Source organism: Acanthochromis polyacanthus, chromosome 4 (assembly GCF_021347895.1).
Source record: "Acanthochromis polyacanthus isolate Apoly-LR-REF ecotype Palm Island chromosome 4, KAUST_Apoly_ChrSc, whole genome shotgun sequence".
Classification (NCBI taxonomy): Eukaryota; Metazoa; Chordata; class Actinopteri; family Pomacentridae; genus Acanthochromis; species Acanthochromis polyacanthus.
Window position 1 is genome coordinate 7,347,949 of NC_067116.1, and position 22,128 is coordinate 7,370,076.

Consider the following 22,128-nt stretch of genomic DNA (forward strand, 5'->3'; position numbering starts at 1 on the left):
CAAACCAGGAGGATTTTTATTTTTTTAATCATTGCACATTACATCATGCACAGGACACAATATTCTGATTACAAAAATAAAAGTGCTTCTTAGATGAGAGAACCAAATTTTAAAAAAAGAGAGAAGTTCAGCTGATTTTACTGAAGCTCTTAGATTTACAATAATATGTTTTACAGCCAAAAGGTTTAAAAAAATCCATTTGAGACATTTCTGCAGAGAAAACTGATGCATGTTTCCAGACTTTTATAGAATAACTTTTATTTAAAGCTAAAACTAAAAGCGCAGTTGTTGTAGTCATCATAGGTGGAGTTGTTGTCACAGTAGATGGGGTGTTCATAGTTGTAGTCATCGTGGTTGTGGTGGTTATATTTGTAGTCACAGCAGTTATGGGGGCCATAGTTTTAGTCATAGCGGTTGTGGGGGCTATAGTTGTAGTCATAGTGGTTGTGGTGGCCATAGTTGTAGTCATAGTGGTTGTGGGGGCCATAGTTGTAGTCATAGTAGTTGTGGTGGCCATAGTTGTAGTCAAAGTGGTTGCTGGTAGAGTTGTGGTCGGCAGTGTGGTGGAGACAGCTATTGTAGTTGTTGTCGGGACAACGAAACTTTAACCCTTTAAGGTTTGGTCAATTTCCGCCCGAAATTTCTACTGAGATTTACAGAAAGTAAATTGAATGCTGTTCTTGAACTGTTTGGAGTACATGCATGGTTGGGGTCTCATTTGAAAGCTGACAACCTGAATTTTCACCCAGTGCAGTCAGAATTACTCTAGGTGCTACTGGCACAGAGTATTTCATGTTGGCACACACTGAATTAGGATGAATTTTTTTCTCGCCTACATTTTTTCCCTAATAAAACACCTGAAAATCAGTGTGGCAGCACTGCAACAGCTTGAAAACACAATATTGCAAAAGCCTGGGGTCTTACATAGTTCAGGTCAAAATTTCAGAGCAATACTACAAGAAATGAGTGTTTCACACATGTATTTGTACTGATATGCTCCGCCCCTGTCAATGTTGGATACACTCTTTATACACTGTGCACACTCTCTACAGAACGGTATAAATTCATTTTCACTTCATTTTCCACTTCATTTTCATTCCAAAAACTCATAAAGAACTCAAAAAATCACTTCAGATAGGCTTCAGTGTCGATCACACACACAGATTGAGAGGAATACAGAGAAACAGCAGGTGGAGCCCGGAGCTCACGAATGAAATATCATATAAAGCCGCTGGCAGAGGCGGGATTTATATTCAAGCCATTCAGCAAACTCATTGGCTACCAGGCCTGTCAATCTAACGGTTCCTCCGGCGTGATTTGCTGAGAAACAAGTCAATCAAGTGATGTAATCGATATCTGTCAGACTCGGCCATGGTTGGCTATATTGCCGAAGTAGGCGGAAACGAGTCACCTGATTGGTTGAAGTCCGGTTTGAAGCGGTCGAGAAGCCTCCGGTATCCATTTTGAATCGCGAACAAAGAAAATAGGACCGTGTATGATAAAGTTATAATAGAAAGATGCAGTGAATATGAAACGCACAGCGCCACCACGCGCCGCGTGCACGCGCACGGAGCCGATCGTTTTCTGGATTTTTTACCTATTTCGAGACATGTTTTGGCCAAAGTATTATACTGGATTGTTTCCTCTGGATGGCTAAGCTTGGGTTCTGGCCGGTTTTTGTGGATTATCTTCTTTTATGACCAGAAACGAGCGTCCAAACTGCGTCGACAGGTGAGCTGTGCACGTTTACATGACTTGTTGTTTGTTGGATAAATGTGTTTATATTACCCGCTGTGGTAATCACATCTGAAAGTGGTTTATACCGGCGGATTCATGAGAATCTCAGCTTTCTATGTGTGTATAGTGTTTGTATAATCGTGTTTGCAGTGTCCTTCTATTTTAAAAAAAGCGTATACCGATAAAAAAACGGCCCGCCCGCGGGCCGCCGTACTTCAGAAAAATATTTATTTAGAGCTGAACGAAACCATACTTTCAACGGATCACATCATTACTTCCACTGACCTCAAACTGCCCAAAAAATTTGTTTCTGCTGGTTTAAGGATGTTTTGATGAGTCACATGACTGCTGCAGGTGAATTCACCATCATGACAATCACTTTTTCCAAGGTGTTGCTGTTAAACTCCTCACAGAGGCCTCAGCATGACATCTCTCCTGTAGGCAAACCGGGTCAGTTTGATCTGGTTATTCCTCGCCTCTCGGCTCTGCAGCAGACGGTAAAGAGACAGGGTGAACTTAGCCAGCACCAACGTGCAGATTATCTCCACCAGCAGCAACGGGATGTAGATCAGCAACCGAGACTTGCACTGAAGATATCTGTTTCGATACATGGATGAGGCCGGCGCTGCCTGAGTCAACGGATGGATGGGACATTCGAAGATCGCTGGAGTGGTCGGTGGAGGAGGGGTTGTTGTTTGGGTGGTAGTTGGGCGGGTAGTTCTGAGTGTGGTGGTTGTGGGCAGAGTTGTTGTAGTTGTTGTGGTAGGTATAGTGGTTGTAAGTGCAGTTGTTGTAGTCGTTGTTGGTGGAAGTGTTGTCATAGTGGTTGTGGTGGCGATAGTTGAAGTTTTAGTGGTTGTAGACATGGTCGTTGTAGGGGTGGTGGTTGTTGTGGGTGGAATTGTTGTCATAGAGGTTGTGGTGGCCACAGCTGTGGTCATAGTGGTTGTAGGTGTGGTTGTTGTGGGTAGAAGTGTTGTCTTACAGGTTGTGGTTGCAGCTGTTGTTGGGATTGTGGTGAGTAAAATGGTTGTAAGTGCAGTTGTTGTGGTCGTTGTAGGTGGAACTGTCGTCATAGTAGTTGTGGTGGCCATAGTTGTAGTCATCGTTGTGGTGGCCATAGCTGTAGTCATAGTAGTTGTGGTGACCACAGTTGTGGGCATAGTGGTTGTAGGTGTGGTTGTTGGTTGGGTTGTGGCTAAAAGTGTTGTGGAGACAGTTGTGGTCGTTGTAGGAGGCAAAGCGGTTGTTGGTGTTGTGGTTGTGATGGTGGAGGTGGTGGTTGGGAGTGTAGTTGTGGTTGGAGCAGTGGTGGTTGGTGTTGTAGCGAGAGGCGTCGTGGTGGTCGAGATGGTGGTTGTTGTTGCTTCTGTTGTTGGGAGCATTGTGGTGGTTATAGGAGTGGTCGTGGTGGTTAAGATGGTGGTTGTAGGAGGAAATGTGGGGCAAATAAGCTGATCTTCAACTAGTGAAATGACTTCCATCCCGTTCAGATGTTCTGGATGCTGACAGACCACTTTATTGGTAAGTTTGTCAGCGTTTGCCTTCATCCAGGAGTAAAAATCTACCAGGTTACAGTCGCAGCTCCAGGGGTTGTTGCTCAGGTCCAGTTTTATGAGTTTCGTCAAAGGCTCGAAAACGTCTCCAGGAAGCGTCTGCAGGTTGTTGTGAGCGAGCTTGAGGGTGCTCAGCCAGTTCAGCTTCTCAAACACATCCGAATCCAGTGACTTTATCTCATTGTTCTGGAGGTTCAGCTCTGTGAGCTTCTCTGGACCGTCAAAGAACCCAGCGGAGACGGTGGAGAATTGGTTTTTAGACAGATCCAGCTTCCTGACTTTCTTCAGAGGGCCGAATATTCCTGTAGGAAGAGAGCTCAGATTGTTTTGTTGGAGGCTTAATTCAGTCAGTCTGGGCATTTCTCCAAACAGCACCGGAGGAAGACTCGTCAGCTGGTTATTCTTCAGCTTCAGGTCTTTCAGCTGAGAGAAGCCGACGAAGTATCCTTCAGGGAAACCAGTCAGGAGGTTGTTATCCAAAAGCAGCTTATTTAGTTTGTCTTTATGTGGGAACAGATTCGGTGGGAGCTCCGTTATTTTGTTTCCGTACAGCCCAATCTCCTTCAAGTTTGGTAAACTCTGAAAAAGGTCTTCAGGAACGGAGGTGAGCTGGTTCTCGTAAAGTCTTAGTATCTGCAGTTCTTTCATGTGTGAGAACCAGGCGGTGGACACGGCAGAGAGGTTGTTTTTAGCTAAATGGAGTAGTAAAAGGTTGTCAAGACCATCAAAAGTCCCGTCTTCGATGGTTGCGATCTTGTTCATGTGTAGCAGAACCTCTGTTACTTTCTTGAGGCCTTCAAACAAACCTTTCTCAAGTCTCTGGAGTGCGTTAGACTTTAGTATAATTTTCTCCAGGTCGCTGTTGTCTTTGAAGACTCCCACTGGGATTGATGTTAGCGGAGTGCTGGAGATCTCGATGTGCTTGAGGTGAATCAAACCTTCAAAAGCTCCCAGCTCAATGGAGGATGTGCCAGTGTTTAGAAACTCCAACTTTTCCAGCTGAGGGTTTTTCTCAAAGGCTGCTTTGGGGATTGTTTTGATCTGACTCTCCAGGAAAAACACCTCCGTCACAGCAGGTCGCAAGAGCTGTGGGATTTCTGTCGTTGATGAACCCAAGACTTCCTGGTTCTCTTGGGGGCAGTCGGTCGCTTTTTCACAAGGTTGAACTTGAGTCAGTGAAAAATCAAACAGTAGAGACAGAAAAAGAACGATGATTTCTCCTCTGGACATCATTGTTCACTACAAAAAGAAAAACACATTTGAAGTCGTGCCAAAAATGTGTTTGAGCTCTAGTTGAATAAAATATTATTTCTATTAAGTTGTAATTATCCTTGGTGATGCATGTTTAGTTTTATTTTTTCTACCAACTTGTCCTTAAAATAGACTGGTTCCTTTTTTCTAGAAAATGGACATCCCAAGGCATTTCTCTTCAGTTTATGGCATATTGCATTTTTTGGACGTTGATGATGTACTAAACTGATTTCATGAATATGCAGAGCTAAATTTTGCCTCAGTTGCCCTTGGCAACGGACGTAAAAACATGGCTGATGGATTAAATGCAACTTTAGCGCCCAATGGTATTACGACACACATAATTTTTTTTCTGTGTAGTAGTCTAAAATTGTAAAATTATCGTTAAAAACATGTATCCATGCAACAGCAGTAATAGGGAAACATCTGAGGGAGCTCTGGTGGGAAATGGGTGCGGTCGTACAAGAATTGATTAAAATTCATTGTGAGTGATTAACGCACTGAGACCCATGGTTTCAAAATTGCAACATTTATTTAAAGATGTTTAGTGACACAACCCAAATTATTATTTTTTATGTTTTTATAATACATGTGATTTTTAGGGATTTCTTTCAATATTGCAAAAATGCAACACTGGGCTTTAATGGGTGCTACTTATTTACACAGAAGGCCCCATCACTAAATCATGAATAAATTCATCAATTGTACCATCTATGGATATATATATATATATATATGTATGTATATATATATAGTTTGTGGGATTAAGGTAAAAGCTTAACTCTATTAATTTTGTATGGGATTAACAGTATATTAACAGGTACACTACCAGTCAGAAGTTTGGACATACCTTCAGTGGTTATGGGTCAGTCCCACATGACCTTATCCAAGAAGGACTAGACCACTATTCCAACCCAGTAGCGATCCAAGACATGATCACAAACTGTCTTTCTGGGTTCAAACTCAAATTTACATCAGCTCTTTTCACCACCAGTTGGCTGGACCTCCAAAAGGGGATTCCAACAGGGTGTACCATCTCCCCCATCTTGTTCATTATGGGAATGAACCTACTGATATCCGCAGCAGAGGGCTTAACCCGGGGCCATAAATCGAAGTTGGGCATTGTCCAGCCAATGCTGCAAGCGTTCATGGATGACATCACAATAACAACAGTGACTCATGTCCAAGCAAGATGGGTACTGGAAACTTTGAGCAGCGTCACCTCATGGGCAGGGATGCTGTTCAAAGCCAGGAAGTCCAGGCACTTGATTATTAAGAAGGCCAGCTTTACCAGCAAGTTCAGTCTCCAAGTTCAGGGCGAGGTCATTCCATCCATCGAAGACAATTCAATATAGTTCCTGGGGAAGTGGTTCAGTGAGTCACTGACAGATGATGCCAATGCTGGATGCAGTGAAGCAGACTGAGGAGTGACTGAAGAGGATCGATAAATCTTTACTTCCGGGCAAGTTTAAGACATGGCTGTACCAACATGGCCTCTTGCCCAGGTTCCTTTGGCTCTTTACTGTCTGACCATGATGGTCACAGAGGTCATTGAGAGGAAGACCAACAAGCATCTATGAAGATGATTGGACATTCCCGTCAGTGGGCCTTTACATCTGGTCTGGGCAGCTGCAACTTCCCCTGTCATTGGTTGTGGAGGAGTTCAAGGTAGCCAAGTGCAGAGTTGTGTTAGGTCTGAGAGATTCCAGCAACAACCTGGTAAAACAAGCAGGTGTAACAACCAGGTCCAGGCACAAGTGGGCTGCCAACACAGCTGTGGAGCAGGCAGTCAGCCCTCTCAAGCTGCAAGACATCGTTGACAACCAATGCGTCCATCAGCAAGGCCTTGTCTCCACTCATTTCCAATCTTGGGGAGATGCAAATGCACGGTCCAGACAAAACATGGTACGGGTCACCACAAGTGTATGCAACATACCATTTAATGTTTTTCCTTTATTTTCAAGACCATTTACATTGTAGATTCACACAGAAGGGATCAAAACTATGAATGAGCACATATGGACTACCTCATGAAGCTCATCCAGAGAATGCCAAGAGTGTGCAAAGCTGTAATCAAAGCAAAGAATCTAAAATATAAAACGTGTTTTGATTTATTTCACACTTTTTTTACTACATAATTCCATATGAGTCCATTCATAGTTTTGATGCCTTTAGTGAGAATCTACAATGGAAATAGTCATGAAAATAAAGAAAAACCATTAAATGAGAAGATGTGTCCAAATTTTTTGACTGGTACTGTACATCAACTCCACACAACAAGTGTGATGCTTGTTTGTGCTTCACAGATCAAATAAACCGCTCCCTTCAGTTTCACATATGAGGAGACTCAAAGGAGGATGCCATCGACCAATGAAGAGTCCTCAGACATCAGAAATCACTATAATGTTCAAGCAAAGTCCAAAATGAACAAATTATAGATGACTAATGTAATAAAACTCCACTTTTGCAAGTTAATAAAAATAAGAAAGTTGTAATAACATCATTTTTTTGTGTGGAGGTGCATTCTAACATGGATTGCAGTGACAGTTTTGACTTGTTAAATTAAGTAGCATTGTATTGTGCCATAGTCAACAATTTCATATCAATAAAATTCATTTCAAGATGAGATAATATTTTAATATTATTGTTAAAAATAAAGGGGTAATATTTGTTTACACCAAGACCCGCTGTTGCAATTTTGTGACATTTTCACAAAATCCTGAAAAATACAAAAAATGAACAAGTCAACTTATTTTCTTGAAATATGTGTGTTTTTGTTTGGATGTGAATAATTTTACTCAAAACTGTTGAGCTAATGGTTGGTTCTTGGATCATTACCGATGTAATAAAGCCTTACTGTTCGCACGGTCGCCATTTTGAATATTTAATTAGAACTCACAAACAACACAAAAATTCATCTGACATAAATATATAATCAATGTATTTTTTTTTCCCGCTTGGGTACTATCAGTTAACTTTGGTGGTTTCTATTAGCTTAAAATTACATTTAGTCCTCCTAAAATGGTTCACATATATCATTAAAAGTACAAAAATGAGGATTAACTAAAGCAGCTTTTGAGTAAAACTCATTTATCTTTCTGCTTTAGTGATGGCAATTTACTTTTGTGATTTCTGTCAGCTTGAAATTACATTTTGTCCCTTAAAATTAGTCTTTTAATTTCAATGAAAGTGAAAAAAATAAGCTTATGTCTCCTGCACTCCAGCACTGTCCTTCTGACAATATGACGACAACGTTTCTATAAGCTCATTTGAGAGGAATCAAATGATTCATTTACATCTAACTTAAACTTATTTTTCTAAATTTGGATAAACTTAATTTGATTGTGTTTTACTGATGGCAGCATTTCATTTAAGTCCTTTTTTCCAGCATATGCTTTAAAAGCTCGATCATGTGGAGTAATTGTTAAAAGCAGAAAACAACAAAACAAAACATTTTACCTGATTATTTCCTGCAGCCGAGAGGAAACACAAACAGGCAGCGTCTCATTAGTTATCTTCTGTATCGATGTCGACCAGCAGCCTCCAGTTTGTTTCGTCCAGAGTAAGGCGTGGTGAAGAACTTGTGCAGCTCCAGATAAGAGCCGCTTTTTCAGTTACTGCCGGTCTGTGCAGCGCCAAGATTACAAAATTAATGCACCTTGTTCTTATTTCTTACCACCACAGCATTCTCACAAATGTTTTTTTAGTACTCTGGTTTATATACTAAGTTTAGCAGCATAGAATTTGGTTTTAGGCTTGAATTTCACTCCTTTAAAGGTAAAGTTTTGTAGCATTTAGCTCCAGACACAATGCATTTAGTGGAACTTGAGAAAATTAGACATAATCAAAAACACTCCTGCAAACCTTTTGTAAGAATTGAAAGAACAAAGCCTTCATTGTTGTGTTGTTTCATACTCATTTTGTAACCTTGGCTTTTTAAATTGACTGAATAAATACGACTACTGCAGCACCTACCAGTCAATATGTTTGACATCTTACAGTGTAAAAAATCTGTAAAAAAAAAATTAAAATAAAATAAAAAATTATGTATATGTACTGTAATATTGGAGGACTGAAAAGTTATTAAATGAAAGCACAAAAAAATAGATTATAGCGGATTTAAATACATTTAAATATAATGTACTGTCAAAAATGAATCAGTATTTGAAAAAATTAAACATTTTTGCTGTTGACATGATTTACAGTTTAAATGATTATTTAGCCAATAATAATAATAACCAATTGATTTTGTTAATAAAACTCTAGATTTTTCTTTCACGGTTGATATGCAGTCTGCGATTTTACTAGTTTCTGTCTGTAATCTAACAAAGAAAAGTCCCTAAAATAACATACAGTTTTTTTCTTTTTTAAATTGCAGTTAAAACTTAAAAAAAAATTTATTTACAGTAAAAGGAAAAAATATTTATTTAATTTTGCCCTGTTCTTTTAGGGTTAACATTTAAAATAAAAAAAAAATAAAAAAAACATGGAAAACATGAAAAAATATAAAATAACAGTTTAAATGCTTATTTTTTTTTTATCATTTTTAATTCTTAAAATCAATATTTTTTCTTTCAAATACCAGCAAATGTCTAGGAAATTTAATGCTCAAACTGTTTATTATTATTAATAAAAAATATTGAGTGTTAATGCGGACATCTTTAAATGTTTGTCCTCTTCTTTAAGGGTTAAAATTTCATTTATATATTTTTCTATCTTTATGACTTATTTAAAATTAAGCCAAACAGCAAAACTCTATGAAACAAGATTAAATTGTTCGAGAAATTGCAGCTAAGAACTGTTTTAATCAAACAGTTTTTTACAGTTTTTACACCTCAGATGTTGATGTAAACAGGAAATCTGCTCCTATTCCCACATCAGGAAGCGGAGAAACAAAGAACAACATTAAAAGCAGTTCTGAAGCTTTCATGTCCAGTTTTTTTTCTGTTCTTTACTTCCTCATTAGAACATTGTTATTGTGAGGCAGCAATTAGACGAACAGGACAACATCTGTGACTCTTTTGTTTTTTTTCCTGGTCGCTGTAATCGCATGCAAAGACTTAGGTGGAGTTTCTGAATTCTGGCCAGGATGTTTCCAGACTTCAGTCTGACTCGGGGTGTGATCCACAGCGTGGCTTTAGGGGAGTTAGTTTAGTTTTAAAGGTCAGAAATGACATAAAACATGTATAAAGCACTCAGGTTAGCTCCAGTTTATCATTATTTATCTTATTAAGAATAAAAAAACAGACTAAAAGTGGCCGCTGCTGCCTGCTTTCAGCTCCACACAGGCTTGGATTTGTTCTTCTGTTTTGAATCGCTATTTTGAAGGCTTAAAAATACTTGAAAACACGTGAAAATTTGCACACATATCAGGACTGATGAAAATGTTTATGTTCTGTGGAACTTGCATAGGTGTGAAACAAAATGGCTCAATAGTGACACCTGGCTCTACGACCAGGACGTGTCACCTACAGCGATGAAATCTGGTGCACATATGTAACTCGTCAAGATGTACACAAATGTAATTGACAACCATACCTAAAACACAACAGGAAGTTGGCCATTTTGAATTATGTGTCATGTTTTGTATGATTTTGGACCAATTTTAGCACATTTTCAAAAGCTATAAACTCAAACAGGACAATCACAAAGCTCTAATTTGGCCAGGATGTACGTACAGCAGGCATGGGTGGTTATAAGTCACCAACATGCTCCACAACATTTTGAGGGCACAGAATTGGCCGCTGCTGGAATTTCAACAATTTGACATGAGACAGGAAATGCTGTCTAACTGACCTGTACATCCTGCTTCAAGTCTGCCCCAGACCTCTCATGTGTGATCACACTCCAGCCCTGATAACTTACTTCGGCTGATATTTTCTGATCTTTGAGTCATAGTTTATAATATCGCAGCATCACACCGAAGTTGTGATGAATAATCACCATCATGCATGAATCACAAACCAAAAACAGCCTAATTTTACAGACGGATGCACAATAAAAGACACAAAATAGAAATGCATGTTGCCCTGCTCTTTCCATTAGATGGCAGTGTAACGGCAGGAATAGAGTTTATTTAATGAGGAAGACAGAAAATCTAACTAGTTTGGGATATTATCAGTGCTGACTGTCCACTTACACACCATTTCTTAGTGTTTTAGAGTTAAATATCCCTTTTTAATCTGACATTTCTGTCAATAGAAGAGTCTGCTCATTTAAAATCCAATCAGCCTGGACTTTGTTTTGTTCTTGTTTGTCACAAACCAAATTGGCACATATTCAAGAATGTACTGGATGTTTAGAAATTCATGTGCATTCGTGTGTGATGGTATGTTTATTCATTTCCCCCCTTTTTATTTAATGTACAGTACAGTGTGTCAGTGTAACGCTATTTATGCGTGTCTGAGCTCAATTCCTCAAACTTGTAGACCTAGAATTATATGTAAATAATGGACAAATTACTGTCAGTTTCAAAGAAATGGAGCTTGTGTGTCTGTATTTCTGCCATCAGAGGGTAAATTCAGTAAACAATGAACACAATCTGAAATTTCTCTCACTAAAAGTTGTGCATTTATTCAATGGATAGAAGCGTTTTGCATCAAACTGTGTTATAGTCACATTACATCTTTGATTTTATAGCCCTTTTTTAGAAAAAAAAAGTAAACTGTTCGCTAAATGTATTGATGTTAGCACAGAAGGCAAACTGCTATAATTAATGCTGAAAAATGCTACAAGGGTCATTCCAGAATTGGATGACATTTTACGTCCCTGCCATCAAATTTCAAATAATCCACATACAAAATACTAAAACATGCAGTTGTTGTGTAAATGTTCTTGTCCTGAGACCAAATCTAAAAAAAAGCTTGGAGAAAAGAATGTTTGAAAATATTTAAAACACCAAATAAGTATGGAGTTCCCATAAAATGCCATTTTTCTCTTGTCCCACCCCCCTGATGACCAAATTAAATCTTAAATAAAACAGTTAAAATGGAATTTAAATCTATTTTGTGGCATTATTTTTTTCATTGATGTCTCTTGTAATTGTGGGAACATTTTTTTAATCAACATGATATTTTAAATAATTATTATGCTTGTGTCCCGCAACAACCCTGTTAGCATAGCCTTTTTAGCTGATAGAAGAAGAAGAAGAAGAAGAAAACAGTGAATCACATGACACGCTGGAATAAACATCATCAAACAGTTTTCCGAAAGAATGAAAGCAAAGCTTTGTCCTCTCTTCAATTTTTCATATTTTCATATTTTCCATCAGTCAGGTTGTCCTCTTGGTCAGCAGTAACAGCTAGCTAAATATCTAGCTTCTACTGCTGAGAAAAAGATCACATTAGCATGGATTAGCAACCCTGTTACTGTGATTAGAGTAGGGTTAGCAAACAACGAATAAAACATGGAATGAAATGCTACTATTGATGTGTAAGCTGAGCCAATCAAGCCTTTGATAGTTTATTACCTGTAATTGATTAATTACGGAGCAGAGAAGGGTTATTTTTCATAAATTTTAAAGCCCAAACATCCTCCAATTCTGGAATGACCCTAATGCTGACTTAAATTCACTCCATGTCAGTGCATTTCAGTTTACATTCACCAAAAATGTCCAGCTGGGCCATGAGATCGTAAGCTTTGTGTATTTACAGTTAGCTTGTTGAAGAGGAAAATCAAAACTGAGAGCTAATGAATTCAAAAGCAAATCCGTTTACTTGTTTGTTAATCGGATCTTCGTTGCTCTATGGTCGACTCTAAATCCATACTTTCCGAGGGAACCTCAGTGAGCGATTTCTCTTGGCTCTAAAAGTCCTGCTGCTGGTTTTGTGGTCCAGACTACAACACAGAGTTCTTATTTCCGCGACCGATTTCTCCTTTCCCGCTCTTATTCCTCCTCCAGCAGATGCAGCTGACGATGACGGCGCAGATGACGCCGGTGCAAACCACGGCGACGACGATCAGGATGATCGACGTGTCGCCGGAAACTGTTGTGTTCTGGTCCTGGCCGCTGCTGGTGACCTCCTCCTGCTCCGATGTCGGGGTAGTCTTCACGGCGGGCGACGCTGTGGTTCTTTTGGTCGGAGGTGTGTTGGGTTTCCTCCTCTTCTCCGTCGAAGTCATCACTGGTTCCTCGGTGGAGCTGAGAGGAATCAGGATGTCATCGGTCTGAGCAGCAACCATCTCACCGCTCAGGCTGAAGGGACTGTCACACAGCACCAGGGTTTGGTTGACCTTGGACGGGTGACGTTTAAGCCAGTCCCTCAAAGGAACGATGTCCTTGTCGCACCTCCAGGGGTTCTGCTGCAGGAGAACCTCCTCCGCTACACTGAGGGCATCCAGGCTCTCCTTTGGCAGGTTGGGGAAGGAATTATTTCTCAGGTCGATCTGTCCCAGGTGGCTCAAACCCTGCAGGAAACCCGAAGGCAGTGAGCTGATGAAGTTGTGCTCCAGGGAGATATTGACCAGTCTGGGCAGTCCTTGGAAGGTCCCGGCCTGCAGGGTGGTGAGCAGGTTGGTGTGCAGCGAAACCTCCCCGATCTGCTCCAGACCCCTGAACGCACCGACGGACACGTGGCTGATGCGGTTGCGGCTGAGCACCAGGAGGCGCAGCTGAGTCAGGTTCCTGAAGGTGTCATCCTCCAGTCGACTCAGCTTGTTGTCGTACAGCCACAGCTCCTGCAGTGCCATGGGTCCAAACAGCCCCGGAACCAGGCTCTCCAGCTGGTTTTCATGCAGGGAGATCTGGGACAGGAAGGGCAGGTTCAAGAAGATCCCCTGTGGGAGAGTCGTGAGCCTGTTGTGGGAGAGAAACAGCTTCTGGAGCCTCACAGTTTTGGAGAACAGGTCGTGGTGGAGGTGGGTGATCAGATTGTCTTTCAGTGAAAGCTCCTCCAGGTTCACAAGGTCGTCGAATATACCGAGAGGAAGCTTCTGGAGCACGTTTCTGTTGAGACGTAAGATTCTCATCTCAGAAAGACCCTTGAACGTCTCTACAGATAGTTGACTGATGTTGTTTGCAGAGAGTGTAATGTACTGCACTTGAGTCAGAGGGTGGAAAGTTTCCACAGGTACAGAAGTGAAGAGGTTCCTACTGAGGTCAAGGTGACTGAGACCCATCAACGGTGAGAACCACTGAGGGCGAAGCACTGAGAGCTTACTGCTCGTCAAAGACAAGGTTTTCAGTTTCTGAAGGTTCTGGAACAAGGCCTCTGGTAGATCTTGGATTTCGGTGCCGCTAAATCCCAAGGCGGTTACGTTTGGAGTGAAATCGAATGCGTCGGGACGCACCTCCCTCACGCCGGAGTCTTTAATCCCAAAGATGTTGAGGGCGTCAGAGAATCCGGACAGGTCCTCCGGTTTCAGGGAGTCGAAGCTGCACTGGGACAAGTAGAGGTAGGAGGTGGACGACGGAACACCTGAGGGGAAATCTGGGAGACCGCTGCAGTGGACTCTGGTTTCTAAACACTGACATCCATCCGGACACGACCGGACACCAGCGTGAAGGGAACAGAGGAGTAGGAGGGTCAGCAGCAGCTCCATGGTGGTCCTGGAGCAGAAGAACCAGAAACATTGCATCAATGGTTAGCTATCAGACAATTAAATACTTCTAAATTACCACAAAGAAACGTAAAATTATCATGAAAAAGGCAAAAACACTCCAATAAGGGCTGAAATGGACATAAGAAGGGTTTATTTTACATCCACTCCAGGTGTCACAATGTAAAGACTAAAGCGGTCTTCAGAAATGTTGAGTAATTCTTCACCATAAAAAACACAGAATTTCCCCAAGAAACATGTAAAATCACCACAAAAAGCCATAAAATTTCCACATAAATGCAAAGATAACCACATAAGGTTGCAGAATTGCACTAAAAAAGGCCCAAAATCAACACAAAAATAGGCAAAACTACCACAAATTGTAAAACTTACAGCAAAAAAAGAGAGAAAATCACCACAAAATGGCCAAAATGTTATCAAAGTAATGCAAAATCACCACACAAAAGGAAAAATAATCACCACAAGGACCAAAACTGACACAAGAGGAGTTGATTTTACATCCACTCCGAGTGTCACAATCTAAAGACTGAATCTGTCTTCAGAAATGTTGAGTATTTCTAATCACAAAAACACAAAATCACCACAAAAATAGGCAAAATGACCCCAAAATCTCAAAATTTCCCCAAGATACATGTAAAATAACAACAAAAATGCAAAAATAACTACAAAAAGATGCAAAATTAGTCTCAAAGGGCGCAAAATCAACACAAAGATAAGCAAAATTACCTCAAAAGTCTCAAAAATTATACAAGAAACATTCAAAATGACCACCAAAAGGCATCAAATTTCCACAAAAGTGCAGAAACAACCACAAGAGATGAAAAATTACCCTAAAAAGACACAAAAGTGGCAAAAAAATTATCCAAAAAGGCTAAAAAAATTTGCAGAAAAGGTGCAAAATCACCACAAAATGGTTGAAATTATAGTAAAAATGCGCAAAATCACCACAAATCTGAGTGTGGGTAATGAGCTGCCAATACTTCTTCTCTTATTTTACAGATTTATTTTCACTCTTGACGAAAATGAAAAGTATATTTGCATCTGTTGTGTTTTACTCCGCATGCTTGTGCAACAGGGTTGATTCTCCAGGACGGTGAAGGCAGAGACGTGGTGTTTTTCTCTCCTCCTGCTCTTTAAATCACCACAATAATGAGGCAGCTCCACTGAAGGCAGCTCTAATTAGTAACAGCCTCGACATGTTGCAGCCTCAGCGTTCCTGTTTTACCCAACAAGGAGACATTTACATAAACCGATCCAAACCTGCGGGCAGAAATCCCAATGCTGAGCAGGACTTAGGAGCATTTAACTGAGATTTGTGCAGGTTTGGAGCAGGTTCCAGCTTTAAAAAGTCTGCTATGAGCGAATATGTTTGGATTTCTGTGTTTTCTCTGCACATGTTTGAGGAAAAAGAAGCTCCGAGGAGGAAACCGGTGCCAGCGTCATGACCTGCTTCTCCACTCAAACCCATTTAAAGCTGTGAGGCTGGCAGGCCGAGGCGTATTAGGTTGCACAAGGAGTCTGTCCGAGGAAGTAGTTTTTCTAAAGACCCTCCAATGAGCTCAGTTGCACAGAGATCGTCTTTTTCTTTGTGCTTTGTTTTCACATCAAAGACACCAAAGTCATAAACTACGTCCCAGCGCTCTGCAGCTGCTCATACTTTTTATGTCCGTCTCAGGGTCGGTTCCTGGGAAATTCATGTTTTCATTGTTTTAAGAGTCGTTCCAGAACTGGAGGACATTTTACGTACCAGCCATCAAATTTCAAATAATGTAAAATACTGAAACATGCAGTTGTTGTGTAAATGTACTCTAAAAAAAGAAAAGAAACTAGTAGAAAACAAAATAAGTCTGAAGTTCCCTCTAAAGCATCATTTTTCTCTTGTCCCACCTCCCTGATGACCAAAGAAATCTCAAAACAACTAAAATGAAATTTAAATCTCCTTTTTTTGGTGTCATTTTTTCATTGATGTAATTATGGGAAATTTTTTTAGTCAACAAAATATTTTAACTAATACTCATCATGTGTGGAACGTGTGTCCCACAACAACCCTGATAATGCTGTTGTCTTTTTTGTCTTGTTTTTGTCATTTTATGTCTTGTTTCTGTCATTTTGCATCTTGTTTCTGTTATTTTGATTTTTTTTGTCATTTTCTGTGAAATTTCTGTCATTCTGTGTTTTGATTTTTGTCTTTTATGTCTTGTTTTTGTTGGTTTGTGTCTCATTTTTGTCATTTTCTGTTTCATTTCTGTCATTTTGTGTATTTTTTGTAGTTTTATGTCTTGTTTTGTGTTTCTGTTTTGTTTTGCCTTTTTTTTTCTCGCTTCTGTCATTTAATGTCTTGCTATTGTCTTTTTGTATCTCATTTTTGTAATTTTTTGTCTTGTTTTGTGTAGTTTTATGTCTTGTTTTTATGTTTTTCTGTCTTTTTTGCCATTTTTTTCTAATTCCTGTCATTTTGTGTCCTGTTTTTGTCTTTTATGTCTTGTTTTTGTCATTTTACATCTTGTTTTTGTCGTTTTATGTCCCTTTTTTGTCATTTTATATCTTGTTTTTGTCGTTTTGTGTCTCATTTTTGTCATTTGTGTCTTGTTTTTGTTGTTTTCTGTCATGTTTGTCATTTTCTCCCTCGTTTTGTTGTTTTGTATCTTGTTTTTGTCATTTTCTGCATTGTTTTTGTGCTTTATGTCTTGTTTTCTTTAATTTTACGTCTCATTTTTGTTGTTTTGTATCTTGTTTTTGTCATTGTCTGCATTGTTTTTGTGTTTTATGTCTTGTTTTTTTTATTTTATGTCTCGTTTTTGTCGTTTTGTTTCTCGTTTCTGTCTTGATTTTGTCGTTTTTGTCTTGTTTTTGTTGTTTTATGTCTCGTTTTTTGTGGTCACAGCTCTCGTTTCCAGCCGTTATGCTCTTTTTCTTACTTCCTCTTCTTTGATTTTAACGTTCTTCAAATGAGATTTTTGTGGTTTAACGCAGGTTTCACCCTCAGTTCCCTTTTGTGTTCTGCTGTGGACGTTGAGGTCAGAGTTCAAACTGAAGGGCGGGTTTCTAATTACCCAACTACCCCAAAAACTAAAGGTCAGATATTTATTGAGTAATGGGCAGTCGGACCACACTTCCCTGTTTGCACGTGGAAAATATGAGCGCATTGAAAAGCACCAGAACGACAGAGTTAAGCAACTTTAGTTTTTTTTCTTGCAGTTTGACAGATGTTGTTTAAATTTATGAATACTGCAGAAAATACTAAAATTTTTCTCAGATTTTACAGTTTTTAAGCATATTTTGCTAAAACAGAACCCTACTATTTTAATTATGCTGTAATTTGCAGTAATTTATTACAGTTTGGTTCTTCAAAGAGCCATTTCCAGTTAAAGAAACTCTTTGTTTGGTGGAGATTTTTAATAAATATGAATGGTTCTCATTTTTGTTGGAGTTATTTGGTTTAATGAAAGCTCACAGCTTTAAATTAGAGCTGCCACCAATGATTATTTTCATTTCTAGGCATCATTTGGTTGATAAAACACCAGAAAACAGTTAGAAATGTTGTTGTCTGACCAAGAACCCAAAATATTAATTAAGTTCTAATGGAAGGAACCCAGAAATGCTGCAAATTCTGACTTTTTCACTTTAAAATACCTTAAACAATTCTTAATTCTTAGTATAGAAATGTGAAAAACAAAGAAAAATATCAGATTTTACAGCTTTTAACCTTATTTTGTAAAAACAGAACCATAATATTTGAATTTTGATGCATTTTTACAGTAATTTATCGCAGTTTGGTTCTTCAAAGTGCCATCACCAGTTAAACAGCCTCTTTTTTTAGTGAAGGTTCTTTAGAATATTAAAGGTTCTTCATTTGTACTGGAGTTAGTTGATTTACTGGCAGGAAATGGAATTAAATTAGAGCTACAACCAGTAAATATTTCATTTTTTAGGCATCATTTGGTTGATAAAACACCAGAAAACGGTTGGAAATGTTGGCATCTTGTTACACGTTGTTCTGTCTCACCAAGAACCCAAAATATGAAATGTGTTCTAATGGAAGAAACCTAGCCTAGCCATGCTACACCCATGTTTCTGAAGGCACAAGGGTCTAGGGAAGCTCGACAGGGAGGGAGGCGGGCTAAAAGGTTGTCTATCAAATCCCTCTGCAGCAATTGGGTAGGTATACAACCAATCAGCGCAACGAATAGGCTGACGTAGTTCCTAGAGCACCGGCGGATTGTGGCTAAGTCCCATTAGCTTCCCAACCAGCGGAGCCAACTGGTATATTAAGGATTTGCCATATCCCGTCGGCATAAGTCCAAATACGTCTTTCTTCTCAATGAAACACTTAAGTGTCGTCCTTTGTTTATCTTTCAAGTTGAATTTTAGCTTCAAATCTTTAAGGGCTGTGGCCAAAGCCGAGTCGAAAGAGAACTGTTTATTGTGCGCCGGTTGTTTCTGTCAGAATCGTCACGCCTCTGTCGTCACTTCGTTACGCCCGCCTTCTGACTCTACACTTCATGGTGATTGGTCCGGCCAGTTTTAGGAGAATCCAACCTCGAGCCTTATGGAGGGTAACTAGACCCACCCTGGCAGAGAATTAAATTCGTTGCCGTGGGTTGTCTAGCGCGGCTAGGCTAGAAGGAACCCAGAAATGCTGCAAATTCTGACTTTTTTGCTTAAAAATACCTTAAACAATTACAAAGTCCTGTTACAGAACTATCAAAGAGAAGAAGAATCTTAATAAATGTTCCTTACAGACTTTTATTTGTGCTAAAGTTCTTTGGAACGCCATTTAAACCCTAAAGGAAACCATTTGTTGATAGTTCTTTGACGCATCTTTAGAGGTTCTTTAAGAAACTCTTGCTAAAATGAAGCTAAAATGATCTCTTTATGCCATTTTTGGTTCCAGTTTGCAGCTTTATTTTCCTGACTCACATTAGAAACTTCCTCCTGCATGCTGCTCATGCAGCTGAATCAAATAATAACAGTGTTCCCGTTTAAATGAGAAGCGACAGTGGAAGCATGTGTTCTCTGTGCTGAACATTATCATTCCAGTCCAACCCAAACCACCGACTGGGACGAGCTGGAAAGATCTGCAGCTAAAAGCGTTTCCAGTTAACTGCTCACAGTTTTTCCCTCTGCATTTGGAGAATCAGCAGATTCACTGTCAGAAACTGTTGCTGCTGTAGTCGAGTTAATTCATGTTTTATTTTTAAGGTTTTTGCTAAACGCCTGATCTGACATGATGCTAGTGCTCAAAGAAAACAAAATAAAAAGCACTGTTGAACAGAAAGTCCATAAATTCAATAAAAAGACAAATTAAGAGTTCATTAAAGACAGTAGGACACTAAATCATTTCTCTTACAGCTTCGTCACTGACTTATTTTTTCCTTTCTGATTTTGTTTCTGATTAATTTAATCACATAATTCCTCAAAAATAAGCAGCATGACGTTTAGCAGAAGAAAGATTTGACCATTTTAAACCATATTTTGTCAAAACACAACATATTTTCAACCACATTTTGAATATAGACTTATCAGAGAGAAGGAAAAATCTCAGATTTTACCATTTCTACAGTAATTCATTACAGTATAAAGATCCTCTATATTTAGTGGAAGCTTCAGAAAGTCCATTAAATTCAATTAATTGGCAAAGTAAGAATTCATTTTAGAAGTTAAAGACCGTAGGACACTGAATAATTTGTGCAGTAACCTATTTTCTGTAATAATTCTGTTTCTGATTAATCATATATTTTTAAGATAAGCAGCATACCTTTTTGCAGAACTCAGATTTTACCATTTTTAACCACATTTTCTAAAAACATCTTGTTGCAACAAACCCCTACTGTTAGAATTTTGCTGTATTTTTACAGTAATTTAGTGCATCACATTAAAGATCCTCTTTATTTAGTGAAAGGTTCGAAAAGTCTATTCAATTAAATTAATAGGAAAATTGAGAGTTCATTATTCACCTTAAAGACCATAGGACATTAAATAAATTCTTCAATGACTTATTTTCTGTCCCAATTTTGTTTCTGATTAATTTAATCAGATAATTCCTCAAAAATAAGCAGCATGACGTTTAGCAGAAGAAAGATTTGACCATTTTAACAATATTTTGTCAACAAAACATGTTTTCAATCATATTTTGAATATTGAACTATAAAGAGAGAGAAAAATCTTTGATTTTACAGTTTTCACATCATTCATAATCACCAGTTAAAGATCTTCTTTATTTAGTAGACAGTTCAGAAAGTCCATTAAATTCAATTAAGAGTTCATTATGCACTAAATCGTTTCTCTTACTGCATTGTCACTGACTTATTTTCCTTTCTATTTTTTTTTATTAATTTCATCACATAATTCTTTAATAATAAGCAGCATGACATTTGGCAGAACTCAGATTTGACCATTTTTAACCCTATTTTGTAAAAATAAACCATTCATTAACCACATTTTTTAAAAAGCAAAACATGTTTTAGCTATATTCTGTAGAAACAAACCCCAGTATATCGCAGTTAAAGAACTTCTTTATTTATTGGAGGGGTCAAAAAATCCATTAAATTCAGTTAACAGTTTAATTCAAATTGTAGTCCAATTAACAAATTAAGAGTTAATTTTACAAGTTAAAGACTGTAGGACAGCAAATAATTTCTTCAGCGACTTTTTTCTGTCCCTATTTAGTTTCTGCTAAATAAAATCACATAAATCTTCAAAAACAAGCACCACACCATTTATCAGAACTGTGATTTTACTTTTTTTTTTTGCCATATTCTGTCAAAACAAAACATGTTTTTGCCATATTTTGAATATAGAACTATCAAAGAGAAGATTTAACAATTTTTAACAGTAATTCATGACAGTATGTCACCAGTTAAAGATCCTCTATATTTAGTAGACGGTTCAGGAAGTCCATTACATTCAATTTAAGAGTTCATTATTCACTAAATCTTTTCTCTTACTGCATTGTCACTGACTTACTTTCCTTTTTAATTTTGTTTTTTTATTAATTGAATCAAGAAATTCTTAAAAAAATAAGCAGAATGACATTTGTAGAGCTCAAATTTTGCAGTTTTTAACTCTATTTTGTCAAAACAAAACCCTACTGCTCGAATGAAGTTGTATTTTAACATAATTTCATACAGTATATTACCAGTTAAAGAACTTCTTTCTGTAGTGGAGGGTTCAGAAAGTCCATTAAATTCAATTAATAACAAACTAAGAGTTCATTCGGCACTAAATGATGTACTTTACAGCATTGTCACTGATTTATTTTCCTTTCTCATTTTGTTTCTGATTAATTTAACCCCATAATTCCTCAAAACGAGCAGCATGCCGTTATCCAGAACTCACCTCCTGTAGTTTGTGTCGATCAGTGAACTCAGACGGTCAGCCGGTGTCTCTTTATGTTCTCTTCCTCCTCAGCTTCACTGATTCTAGAAAAGTTTCCAGCTCTCTGTCACACCGTCACATTTTCCTGCCTCTTAGTCATTCTCTCGCCTCTTTTCTCTTTTCTTTGCTCAGCTCTTTGGGCTCTGAGCTCATGAAGTTTGCAGGTTTCCTCTGGTGGAGCCCCCTGCCCCCTCTTTCACATGTTTTCAGCTCGTTGTGGTGGAGGGACATCAGGGAGAAGAAGCCCCACCCTCTGGCTCTGAACTGATTTGGTGTTTCTGTGGGGTTTTTAAAAGGCTAGTGAGATGTTGTGGTGAGGGTCAGAAGTGTTGTTTTCTGTTTAAGCTGCACATATCTTTGGTGTGGAGGCTGGAAATCAAACACAAATCCACTTTTAGGGATAACAGATGGTAAGAGGATCCAAGAAAGCAACTTAAAAACCAGCAGACTGGAGTTCACTCTCACTCTGTTGCAAAATGAACACGTTTTCCTGATCCTGAATGACACAGTGCCAGCTTTCAGTGCTGTATAAGTCTTCATGGAGTTATGCAATGAGCTCTGCTGTGTGCAAACTTCTTGAATAAAGAGGATTGTTCTGAATGATAAAGTTACTTATTTAAGTTAAATTACCGGAAAAAGTTGAGAAAAA

At 38.7% G+C, this 22,128-nt stretch overlaps 2 protein-coding genes across 6 annotated transcripts in view; both read right to left on the reverse strand.

Moving 5' to 3' along the window:
* The window catches only part of LOC110953848 (protein NLRC3-like), a 30,127-nt gene extending 22,012 nt beyond the window's left edge, over positions 1-8,115 (reverse strand). For 3 of the 5 annotated variants that reach the window (XR_007941465.1, XM_051947468.1, XM_051947465.1), the window contains exon 1: positions 8,004-8,071. The gene's annotated coding sequence lies outside the window, so the exon portion shown is untranslated. Of the gene's footprint in view, positions 1-8,003 lie in introns of all 5 variants that reach the window. The other 2 variants (XM_051947466.1, XM_051947467.1) reach the window with 2 other exon arrangements.
* Positions 1,790-21,724, reverse strand: LOC110953854 (uncharacterized). Its single transcript, XM_051947542.1, has 4 exons — positions 21,441-21,724; positions 12,382-14,091; positions 5,578-5,680; positions 1,790-4,526 (listed from the first exon to the last, which is right to left on the reverse strand). Exons 2-4 carry the CDS (start codon positions 14,082-14,084, stop codon positions 2,145-2,147), a joined length of 4,188 nt encoding a protein of 1,395 aa, XP_051803502.1. The 5' UTR covers positions 14,085-14,091; positions 21,441-21,724; the 3' UTR covers positions 1,790-2,144.
* Between the last annotated feature and the right edge of the window lie 404 nt (positions 21,725-22,128).